Source organism: Ipomoea triloba, chromosome 3 (genome assembly GCF_003576645.1).
Source record: "Ipomoea triloba cultivar NCNSP0323 chromosome 3, ASM357664v1".
Lineage (NCBI taxonomy): Eukaryota > Viridiplantae > Streptophyta > Magnoliopsida > Solanales > Convolvulaceae > Ipomoea > Ipomoea triloba.
The window spans coordinates 20,854,455-20,866,194 of NC_044918.1; the positions used below are offsets into that span (position 1 = coordinate 20,854,455).

Genomic DNA, 11,740 nt, shown 5'->3' on the forward strand with positions numbered 1-11,740 from the left:
CATCCCAAGTACCTTCGGAAGTAAGAAGATTACAAACTCGTGTCCAACGCAATTCCTCCACACATGGCGTCTGCAGTCAAGGATTATCTCTATCAATTAACCAGGGCCAGTCCCAGACTAGTGTATCCTCTCCGTTTCCAATTCGGCGCACCACACCATCTCGCAACAAATCTTGACCGGCGAGAATACTACGCCACAGGAAGCTTGGGTTATGACCAATTGTGGCATTCAAAAAACATTTATCTGGAAAATATTTGGCCTTCAAAATACGAGTGACTAGCGAATTCGGATTGACAAGTAATCTCCATCCTTGCTTCGCTAGTAGAGCCACATTAAATTCTCGTAACTGTTTGAAACCCAGGCCACCATTAACCTTTGGAATCGTCATCCGAGTCCAACTGAGCCAATGTATTCCCTTCGAGCCACCTGAAGCCTTACTCCACCAAAACCGACTCAGAGTCCTCTCAATAGCATTACAAACTGAATTAGGAAGAAGGAAAACCGACATTGCATATATCGGCATGGATTGAGCAATACTTTTCACCAACACTTCCTTCCCAGCTTTCGACACGAATTTCTTCTGCCACATATTAACTCTGTCCCGGACTCTCTGTTCAATATAGCAAAAAACTACTGATTTATTTCGACCAAGGAAAGATGGAAGACCAAGGTACTTTCCAAAATCACTTGCTTGCCGAACTCTAAACAATCCAGCCACCTGCAGACACACCTCAGGACTAGTGTTCACACTGAATGTGATACTAGATTTGTTGAAGTTTACCATTTGGCCAGATGCTGAATCATAATCGGACAAACATTGTTTAATCATCTGAGCCTCCTGATTATTCGCCCGGAAAAAAAGTAAGCTATCATCCGCGAAGAACAGGTGTGAGACTGGAGGTGCCCCCCTTGCTATTTTAATACCATGTATAATCCCTCTAGATTCCTGCTTTTGAAGTAATAGAGATAAACCCTTCGCACAGACAATAAATAAGTAGGGCGAAATAGGATCACCTTGTCGAATGCCCCTAGTTGGTACCACAGAACCAGCCGAGACACCATTTACCAAAATGTTATAATTCACACTTAACACACAGAGCATCACAAGGTCTACCCAACGCTTGACAAATCCCATAGCAAGCAACATACGCTCAAGAAAATGCCACTCCATTCGATCATAGGCNGGGGGGGGGGGGGAGTCCATGTGCTAGTAAATATTATTAATACCTTGAGTGGAAGATTCATGTGAGCTATAACACTGCTTCCATGATGATATGAGAACATCTACATGAACTTTAATCATACTCACTGACCACGATTTTCCATTCCACACCAGATCATTCCTCACACGCCACAAAGTCCAAAAGATAGCTGCCATGCGTAGAGCACGATCATTATCATGGTTATCAAGCTCTGCTTTCACAAATTCCACAAAAGAAACTTCATGCAAAATAGAGTGAGAACCCCAAACCTGACATGCAATTGGACATTCACAGAAAATGTGTTCGATCGTTTCCGATTCAGAGGAGCATAGAGAACAGCCGCCACCAACAACAACATGCTTGGTACGTAACACTTCCTTAACAGGTAGCAAGTACCGAACACACCTCCACAGAAAGTTTCGTATGTTAGGTGGCACCTTCAAGCTCCACAATTTCCTCCAATCAGAAAACTCCAACGCTGGTTCTTGCTACATGTGAGCATGGGTTAGTAAATGATAACCCGTTCGGACTGAATAGTTCCCCCGCATCTCAGATTTCCAACACCACGAATTAGGGTATGCAGTCGCAACAGGAGTCCGCAGAATTTTCAAGACATCATCATGAACAAAAATATCTCTTAATAGTTCCACATCCCAAGTACCTTCGGAAGTAAGAAGATTACAAACTCGTGTCCAACGCAATTCCTCCACACATGGCGTCTGCAGTCAAGGATTATCTCTATCAATTAACCAGGGCCAGTCCCAGACTAGTGTATCCTCTCCGTTTCCAATTCGGCGCACCACACCATCTCGCAACAAATCTTGACCGGCGAGAATACTACGCCACAGGAAGCTTGGGTTATGACCAATTGTGGCATTCAAAAAACATTTATCTGGAAAATATTTGGCCTTCAAAATACGAGTGACTAGCGAATTCGGATTGACAAGTAATCTCCATCCTTGCTTCGCTAGTAGAGCCACATTAAATTCTCGTAACTGTTTGAAACCCAGGCCACCATTAACCTTTGGAATCGTCATCCGAGTCCAACTGAGCCAATGTATTCCCTTCGAGCCACCTGAAGCCTTACTCCACCAAAACCGACTCAGAGTCCTCTCAATAGCATTACAAACTGAATTAGGAAGAAGGAAAACCGACATTGCATATATCGGCATGGATTGAGCAATACTTTTCACCAACACTTCCTTCCCAGCTTTCGACACGAATTTCTTCTGCCACATATTAACTCTGTCCCGGACTCTCTGTTCAATATAGCAAAAAACTACTGATTTATTTCGACCAAGGAAAGATGGAAGACCAAGGTACTTTCCAAAATCACTTGCTTGCCGAACTCTAAACAATCCAGCCACCTGCAGACACACCTCAGGACTAGTGTTCACACTGAATGTGATACTAGATTTGTTGAAGTTTACCATTTGGCCAGATGCTGAATCATAATCGGACAAACATTGTTTAATCATCTGAGCCTCCTGATTATTCGCCCGGAAAAAAAGTAAGCTATCATCCGCGAAGAACAGGTGTGAGACTGGAGGTGCCCCCCTTGCTATTTTAATACCATGTATAATCCCTCTAGATTCCTGCTTTTGAAGTAATAGAGATAAACCCTTCGCACAGACAATAAATAAGTAGGGCGAAATAGGATCACCTTGTCGAATGCCCCTAGTTGGTACCACAGAACCAGCCGAGACACCATTTACCAAAATGTTATAATTCACACTTAACACACAGAGCATCACAAGGTCTACCCAACGCTTGACAAATCCCATAGCAAGCAACATACGCTCAAGAAAATGCCACTCCATTCGATCATAGGCCTTGGCCATGTCGAGTTTCAGGGCAGCCCAACCAGTGTTACCATTCCTTTTAGTCTTCAAGTAATGGCCAACCTCCCCTGCGACAATTATATTATCAGTTATCAGCCGATTGGGAACAAATGCACTCTGCGATGGGGAAATAACATCATCAAGAACACACTTCATACGATTTGCTAAGACCTTAGCAAAGACTTTGTAAACAACGTTGCACAATGCTATCGGTCTGAGATCAGCAACACACTCTGGAACCTTTTTCTTTGGGATTAAAACCACATCTGTATTGTTTAGACCTGGCGGCAGCATACAACTATTAAAACAATCAGACACGAATTTGGTAACGTCATAACCATGTACCGTCCAGAACGATTGGTAAAAAGATGGCGACATTCCGTCTGGACCGGGAGCTTTATCAGGTGCCATTGAAAACAACGCAACTCGCACTTCATCCGGATCAATTGGTCGCAGAAAGTTCTCATTCATATCATGCGAGATTCTGGAGGATGCTCCACACAAAAAGTCACATGCCACATTGGAAGTGTGAAAAATATTGGAATAATAGCTCATAATCTCAGCCTGCATTGCGTCACCATCCACCCAGTCACCTGCTCCATTTTTCAACCGACTCAAAAAATTTGCCTTCCTCCTATGACTTGCATACCGATGGAAATACTTGGTATTTGAGTCTCCATCTTTCAACCAAAGTTGTTTTGACCTTTGTCTCCAATATACCTCCTCTTGAGCCAGTACCAAACCAAGTTCACGATCAAGAGCAGTAAAAGCACACACGTCCATAGGGTCCCGGCTACATCGCAATAGTTCTAGACGTTCACGAATCTGGTGTATTCTTTTACCGAATTTCCTGAAATAGTCACCACCCCACTGCCATAAATCCAGGCCAGTCTTATGAATTCGTTGTTGAAATTGTAATCCTGCTGACTGCAACCAAGAGGATTCAACAACCAGTTTACAATTTGCATCCATAAGCCATGCAGCCTCAAACTTAAACTTCCTAGGAGTACGTCGTGGTCGACAATTGTTTAGATTTAGATAAATGGCACTGTGGTCCGAAGAAGTTGCATGTAGATTATAGACCACTACACCATCAAATAAATCCGTCCAGTCTGAAGAGGCTACTGCCCGATCTAATCGTTCTTCAAGCCAATGGTCAGTGCCACGCCCTCTTTCCCACGTAAAACTATAGCCATTCATGCCCAAGTCGAACAAATCACAATCCTGAAGTGTGTCATTAAAACCCCGAATAAGGTTATCCGGATGGGCACTACCTCCCTTCTTCTCATTATGATTGGCAATATCATTAAAATCGCCAATGACCACCCAAGGAAGAGTAGAACGACCCTTTAGGTCACGCAGTAAATCCCAACACTGTTGTCTCTTTGAACGCTCCGGGTAATCGTAGAAACACGTAAGTCGCCATGGAGGTTTTGGGGCAATAGATACAACAACATCGATATGATTACTTGAATAGCTGAGGAGGGATGCCATATCTGAACTTTGCCAAAGGAGAGCTAATCGGAGGGATGCCATATCTGAACTTTGCCAAAGGAGAGCTAATCCACCACCCAAACCAATTCTATCTACCACAAATAAACCTTCGTATCCCATGCGGGTACGTAAATGCTCCAACTGAGCCGATCTAGCCTTCGTTTCCATGAGAAAAACGAAGTTGGGTCGTTTGTTGGACACGAAGCCCAATAGTTCTACGAAGTTGGGTCGTTTGTTGGACACGAAGCCCAATAGTTCTCGAACTGTCCTAGGGCCACCCATACCCCGACAGTTCCAGCTTAATGTACTCATTGGACATGGGGTTAATTACACTTATTAGTAACATGTTGACTAGGGATTAATTACCACTTATTTGCCCATTTAAGGGTTGATTTAAGGTTTTTTATTTTATTATTATTTTTTTTCAATAGAGGAATTCAACTGTAATGCTTGCTAGCTTAGGGTGAATATGACACCTTTTCTTCATTAATAATTATAAGAGTTAATTTCATTTTTTCTCTAAATTTTTTGCTCTAAATTTATAAATGGTAGTTCACTTTTAGTCCTTTGTTTTCATAATATTCTCATTTGGTCCTATTATTCTTGTGACATGACTATTTTTTTGTTATTCGTCAACAAAATCATTGAAATGTTAAATACAATGACATTCCAACCTTATATATATATATATATATATATATATATATATATATATATATATATATATATATATATATATATATATGGGCACGCTCAGGTGAGAACTCTCGCCTAGGAGAGAAATAAGCGATTCACAGCCCTTCACGTGTCCAGATCAACGAATTAGATGTAATTTTAAAGAAACGATACAGTGACATTTTCGTAAATAACTTAAACTTTGTTGCAAGTAAATGTGTTATAAGTGCAAGTAGTTTGTACACATTTGCAAGTAAAAAGTGCAAGTAAAATCACTTACAAGTGCACATATTTTCACTTATAAGTGCAAGTAATTTACCCTGTTAACATTCGTGCACCTAGGTGCACTTAATTATAATATTAGGTGCAACTAGTTATAATGTTAGGTGTACTTAGTATTGATGCTCAATGTACATTTTAGTTGCACCTGTAATACATTTTGCTTACATTTGTAATACAATTTACTTGCACTTAGGTTCACTATATGAAATTGCTACTTGCACTTGTAATACATTTTACTTGCACTTCAATATTCAATTATTTATAAAAATGCACTACATTTTTTTTTAAATCAGTGTTTCTGATTCGTTAGATCTAGATACGTGGACGGATGACATGCGTTCTCACTTCTCTCCTGGGCGAGTAGTTCGCACCTGAATACATTTCTCTCTCTCTCTGTGTGTGTGTGTGTGTGTATATATATATATATATATATATATATATATAAATGAAGACCTAAATACCCTTTTATTTTATGAAATTTAAATGATTTTGTTGATGGATGACCAAAAATGGTTCTGCGACCAGTCGACCACAGTAATACTACGACCGAAGGAGATGTTTTGAAAATAAAAAAACAAAACAAAACAAAAAGGCTAAAAGTGAATTGTCATATATAAATCTACTATGACTAAAAATAGAATTAAGGGTGTGTTTGGAAAGCAGGAAAATGACTTCTGGAAAATGAGTCATTTTCCGGAAAATAGTTTGATTTTTAGTGTTTGGTTGCATTCTGGAAAACTGTCTTTGTGTGTTTGGTTCATTTTCCAGAAAATAAGTAGAAATGTATATTTATATATTTTTATTATAAACTAATACGAAGTAATATTTATTATATATAAATTAATAATATTTATTATAAATTAAATAATAATAATAAAAAGATTTTGAACCGTCCTTCCCTCAAAAAATAGTTGTTTCTTCTGGGCGGAAAATGACTTCCGCCCAAATTTGACAGAAGTCATCTTCCTCCCAAATATGCCTATTTTCCCCAGTCAACGGAAAATGTTTTCCGTTGACTGAGTTTTCCAATGCTTGCCAAACACTCGCAGCCCGAAAAATGATTTCCATAAATCATTTTCCGGACTTCCAAACACACCCTAAGTCTAATTATAATTATAATAGTTTGGCTGGGTGTGGATGTTTGATTCATTAAAAAAAAAAAAAGGTATGATTTAAAGAGGAGGCGGGGGAGGAAAATTAAAATTGAAAAGTAGAGACGAGACGACAGTTATATATGTGAAGTTGGGGCAAGGAGGAAGAATGAAGAATGATGAATGATGAATGATGATCTCCCTCCTTCCCTCCCGCCAGATGTGTAGAAACGCATGGATTCTCTCTCTCTCTTCCCAAAGGGAGACACAGCAGAAGAGAGAGAAAAAGCAATAGAGACCATCTATTTATCCGATGGATGTGTGGGAGACATTAAATTTGGGTGAAGAATTTCCTCCTCCGATCCTCTCTCTCAATATTTCTTTGTTTATTCTCCCCATTTGTCCTTCCTCGATCTCCATTCCCTTGAGACTTTCCACCTCTACATCATATCAATCTATTTTCTCGTGTGAATTTCTTGAGGGAATGTTTTTCTCTTCCTCCTGAGGCGCGAGCTCTTCATTTTCAAGTTAATTGTTTTTTTTTTTTTTAAGAATTGAAAATGAATTTTTGTTAGTTGGAAATTAATTAATGAGTTGATTTGTGATTGCAGGATTGGAAGAAAATAATGATCAAGCATCTGCTGCTCTTTTGCTTGCTGATCCATGTGATTCATGGAGCAGAAAAACTGGGAGCTTCTCCTCCTCGTTTAAAGAGGAAATGGCTGACACTACATGGTATATATATATATATATTGAATTGAATTGTTTTCCTAATTTGCTTATAGGTTTTTAGGTTAGGCTAGGGTTGGTAATTTAATTGAATGGAATGGAATGGAATTGAGTACTTGCAGGTGGTGAGCCTGTGATAGTTGCAAATGGAGGGATGTCTGGTGTTTTTCCTGGGAGCAGTTGGTTGGCATATAGTTATGGCGTGCAACAGACTATACGGGGCTCTCCAGTCCTGTGTGATCTGAAGCTTACCAAGGATAATTTTGCTTATTGTCTCACCAGAATGATGCTTCAGAACACAACAAACATTGCTGATATCTTCCCTAATGCACGAAAAACCTATGATGTCAATGGCAAAAGGCTTACAGGATGGTTTGGACATGATTTTGATGCTGAAGTGCTATTTGAAAATGTAACATGTAAGTTTTTTTTTTTTTTTTTTTTTTTTTTTTTTTTTAAATTCTTTCATTCAAAAACTCACTCCTTTTTTGTCTTCTCCTGCCTGCCTGTAGTGATGCAAAACCTTTACACTCGACCTTCAAGTTACGATAACTACTTTGGATTAACTCAACCGGAGACGCTGGAGCATCTGGCGGCAGAAAAAGAAAGGACCAAAGTATGGATAAATGTGGAGGTATGAATGATTTAATCTCCATCCATGACGTAACTTTAATTTGCTTACAGGCTTTAGATCAGAAAATCTTTGTTTTCATATATGCACTGTTTGAATTTGTGTTGCAGTATGACATGTTCTATAAACAACACAAACTGAGTGTAGAATCATATCTTGATAAAATTCTGCCTGGGGTAAAAGTAGAAGTTCCTTACCTTTCATCCCCAGAAATCGGTTTCTTGAAGAGTATTGGACCAAAATTTCGTGCAAAAGGAACAAAGCTTTTATTAAAGTTTCCATTAGATATAAATGTTGCTGAGCCCTCAACAAAAGAGAAGTATGGATCAGTGTTGAAGAAGCTGAACATGATCAAGACCTTTGCAGCAGGAATCCTTGTCCCAAAAGAATATATATGGCCAGTCAATGAAAAACGGTATCTAAAGCCTGCTACCACTCTTGTCACTGATGCCCACAAATTAGGTCTTGAAGTGTTTGCTTATGGCTTTGCAAACGATTTCTATCTTCCTTACAACTATAGCCTTGATCCAACAAAGGAGTACCTGCAGTTTGTTGACAATTCTCACTTCTCTGTTGATGGAGTGATCACAGATTTTTGCTCAACCGCATCAAATGCCATAGGTGAGGGATGATGATTCTTCAAATTCAATTCTAGTACTACTTACTACTAGTAGTAGTAATGTGGAGCTTATGAAAATTAATTACTCCCTCCTTCGGTTTGGTTGCAGGATGCTTGTCTCATAACAGGAATGCTTCAAGAGCATTGAAACGTAAGTAAGAAAGATGGAATCAGATTTGATTTTAATGAGTTTGTGGGGAAGAAGTTATTGTATATGATTTGATTTGAGGTTTGTATAAATATGATTATTGCATGCAGGCTTGGTGATTTCTCATAATGGAGCTAGTGGTGACTATGCTGGATGCTCGGATCTTGCTTATCAGAAAGCTGTAGATGATGGTGCTGACATAATTGATTGTAATGTCCAGTTCTCAAAAGATGGAGTTGCATTCTGTCTAGATTCACCTGACCTTAAGTTCACAACCACAGCAGGATCGGAATTAATGGATAAAGTGAACCAGATTCCCGAGGTTAATATGGGGCAACCGGGCATTTTCTCCTTTGATCTTACCTGGGAGGAAATCAAGTCCCTAAAGCGTAAGCTGAATCTGAATCTTCTGCTGCATTATATGCTTTCCTGAATGAATAGGAATTATTATTATTATTATTATATCCCCAGTTTGCTCAACTTCTTCTTCTTCTTCTTCTTGTTTGTTGCATTGCATTGCATGCAGCTAAAATCAACTCTCCATATGATGCGCCATTGGACAGGAATCATGCTTACCTGTTTGCCGGAAAGTTTGTGACTCTGCCAGAATTCTTGGAATTTGCCAAGGCAAAAGCAGTAACTGGAATTATGATTGGAATAGAAGTAAGTTTGATGGCAGGCTAATATATACAGCACTGCTGCAGTTTCCATATATGAGAGAATTAATACACCATTATTTTGCTAGAATGCTGTTTACCTTGCAACAAAGGGATATGACATTATTGGCACTGTCAACTCTGGATTAACCAATGCTTCATTCAATAATCAAACCAAATATAAGGTGATGATCAAGGCATACGAAAGCGCGGTGCTGAAAAAGTTCAAGAACGACTCCCATTACGAAACAGTATTAGACTTCAGAAAGGACATCGGCAATGTGCCCCATGCAGTGGCAGCAGAAATCAGCAAGTACGCTGATTCAGTAGCCATACGCAGAAATTCGCTGGTGGAGGAATATGGTGACCCATTTTTCATGAGCAGTGGCTTTTCAAACGCTGTTGAGGCAATGCATAAAGCTAATATCACTGTCTACTCTTCAAATCTCAAGAACGAGTTCCAGACCTTCCTTTTCGATTTCAACAGTGATCCTTACCTAGAGATTGCTACCCTTGTTACTCATGGCGTCGATGGATTCATAACTGATTTCCCAGGCACTGTAGTTTCATTCATGAGTAAGTATTTCTATTTCTACTAGTTGTTGAACATATAACATAAATGCATGCGTAATCCAACTATCTACTAGTTGTTTCTTTCATATATGCAGATTAAACATCCAACTATCATCGATCCTTACATTTTACTACTGTTGCAGGATCACCATGTAATAAAAAAGCAAAACTTCCCTTTAGCTTCACTGCAGTTATACCTGGACAACTGTTCAACGCTTCAATATTGTCAATGATGGAAAATCCTGATTCAAAGACCTTAAACAAAATCGTCTATCCTAACCTGTCTGCTAAATCCATCAACACTGAAGCAATACCGCCTGTGGCGGCCCCAGGAGCCTCCAACCCGCCCTCCCCGGATACACCCACTGACAACACACCTGCCGGTTCTCCACCTAAACACTCTTCAAGCACAACTACAGGACTTGCACCTCTTCTCTTCCTTGTGGCCTTGGCAGCAGGAATCCTTCAAGTTATTCTTTCTTACTAGAATAAGTAATTAAATGCTTCTTCTTGTATCCTTCAACTTAATTGCTCACACTGTCAAGTGTAAACCACACACTCTCATTTATGAAAGTTTAATGGAAATCATAGCCAAAGAGCTCATTACTCCTCAATTCACTTTTGTATTCTTCTACTTGCCTGCTCATCACTCAACTTCGGTCCCCCCTTTTGAGACTAACAATGGCAAAGGGCATTTCCAACCCCATCTCTAATGAAAATTTTACCCCATCCTTGCCCCCACCGGGATTTTGCGCGTGCGGGTAATACCAAACCCGCAACTCTAATTATTAATATTATACTTAAATCTAATAAAAATTTTATACTAGAATTCTAATTATCACATTGATGCTAGTCCTTAAGTGTTTGCTCATTCTGTTATTTGTGTTGTTCCTTTTCAATTTTCATAAATAAAAAACTAAGACAATGAAATGATAATTCAATTGAATGCCTGAGGTACTAGTTAATAAAGAAGTTTAATATAAAAGATACATAAACTTATATAATAATAAATGAATACTAATAACACAAGTGTGTGTGTATATATATATATACAAAAGTGCAAGTGCAAGTGCAAATGCTGGTGCGAGCGGGGATACCTTCCCCGCACCCACCCCCATACCCGTGCGGGTATACAAAATTTCCCCTATCCCCGCACCCATTATCCAAATTGAGCGGGTATTTTAAAACTCGTAGGGGCAGGGATGTGAGGAACCCTAGGTGCGGATAGAATTGCCATCCCTATTTGTCACAAGAAATATCAAAGCTTGCCATGCCAAAATTCAAGTCAAATCAATATTTACATAGTAAAAATAGATCAATTAAAAGAAGAGTTAATTCCAACGAAAGTCCCTTTGTCTTTGGTGGCAATTTCAAATTTAATCCCAGCCGATGATTTTTATAGTAAAACCCTATTTTAAGTAAGGACATTTTCGTCTCTTTAGTCTTTTTTTTTTTCAAGTTTTATGTTTCGATTTTTGCTTTTTAATTTTCCAATTCTTCTCTTCTCTGCCGTAAATTAGCCTTCATTTTGTGGATTAATCGTTATCTTCAGTCAACAATCATAATTCATCATACCTAAAGCGGAAAAGAGGAAGATCTTTGTTGTTCATTTGGTCTTGAAACCGCCACCCATCTTTCAAAGCTTCAATCTTTGACTCTATAAATCGTTATAGTTTGACTTGGAACTTTCGCGGAAATTAACTCATTAAAAGAACCATCAAATTTGATTCAGTTGAGTGGTAACAATACCAATCATTTTTACCATAATCTTTAACATCATTGCCATAATCAAAAAGGAT

The 11,740-nt window shown here is 39.0% G+C and overlaps 1 protein-coding gene across 1 annotated transcript; it reads left to right on the top strand.

Moving 5' to 3' along the window:
• The first annotated feature begins 6,819 nt into the window (after positions 1 to 6,819).
• LOC116013061 (glycerophosphodiester phosphodiesterase GDPDL7-like) lies at positions 6,820 to 10,555 on the top strand. Its single transcript, XM_031252721.1, has 11 exons — positions 6,820 to 6,904; positions 7,015 to 7,112; positions 7,197 to 7,320; positions 7,437 to 7,733; positions 7,827 to 7,948; positions 8,056 to 8,566; positions 8,674 to 8,715; positions 8,823 to 9,101; positions 9,239 to 9,375; positions 9,458 to 9,944; positions 10,085 to 10,555. Exons 1-11 carry the CDS (start codon positions 6,820 to 6,822, stop codon positions 10,426 to 10,428), a joined length of 2,526 nt encoding a protein of 841 aa, XP_031108581.1. The 3' UTR covers positions 10,429 to 10,555.
• Positions 10,556 to 11,740: the final 1,185 nt, after the last annotated feature.

Excerpts from the sequence above, each read along its gene's own strand:
- LOC116013061 (XM_031252721.1), top strand. The coding sequence starts at position 6,820 with ATGGATTCTCTCTCTCTCTTCCCAAAGGGAGACACAGCAGAAGAGAGA. Across the intron at positions 9,102-9,238 it reads GGAAATCAAGTCCCTAAAGC|CTAAAATCAACTCTCCATAT; the intron begins GTAAGCTGAATC and ends CATTGCATGCAG. Across the intron at positions 9,376-9,457 it reads GAATTATGATTGGAATAGAA|AATGCTGTTTACCTTGCAAC; the intron begins GTAAGTTTGATG and ends TTATTTTGCTAG.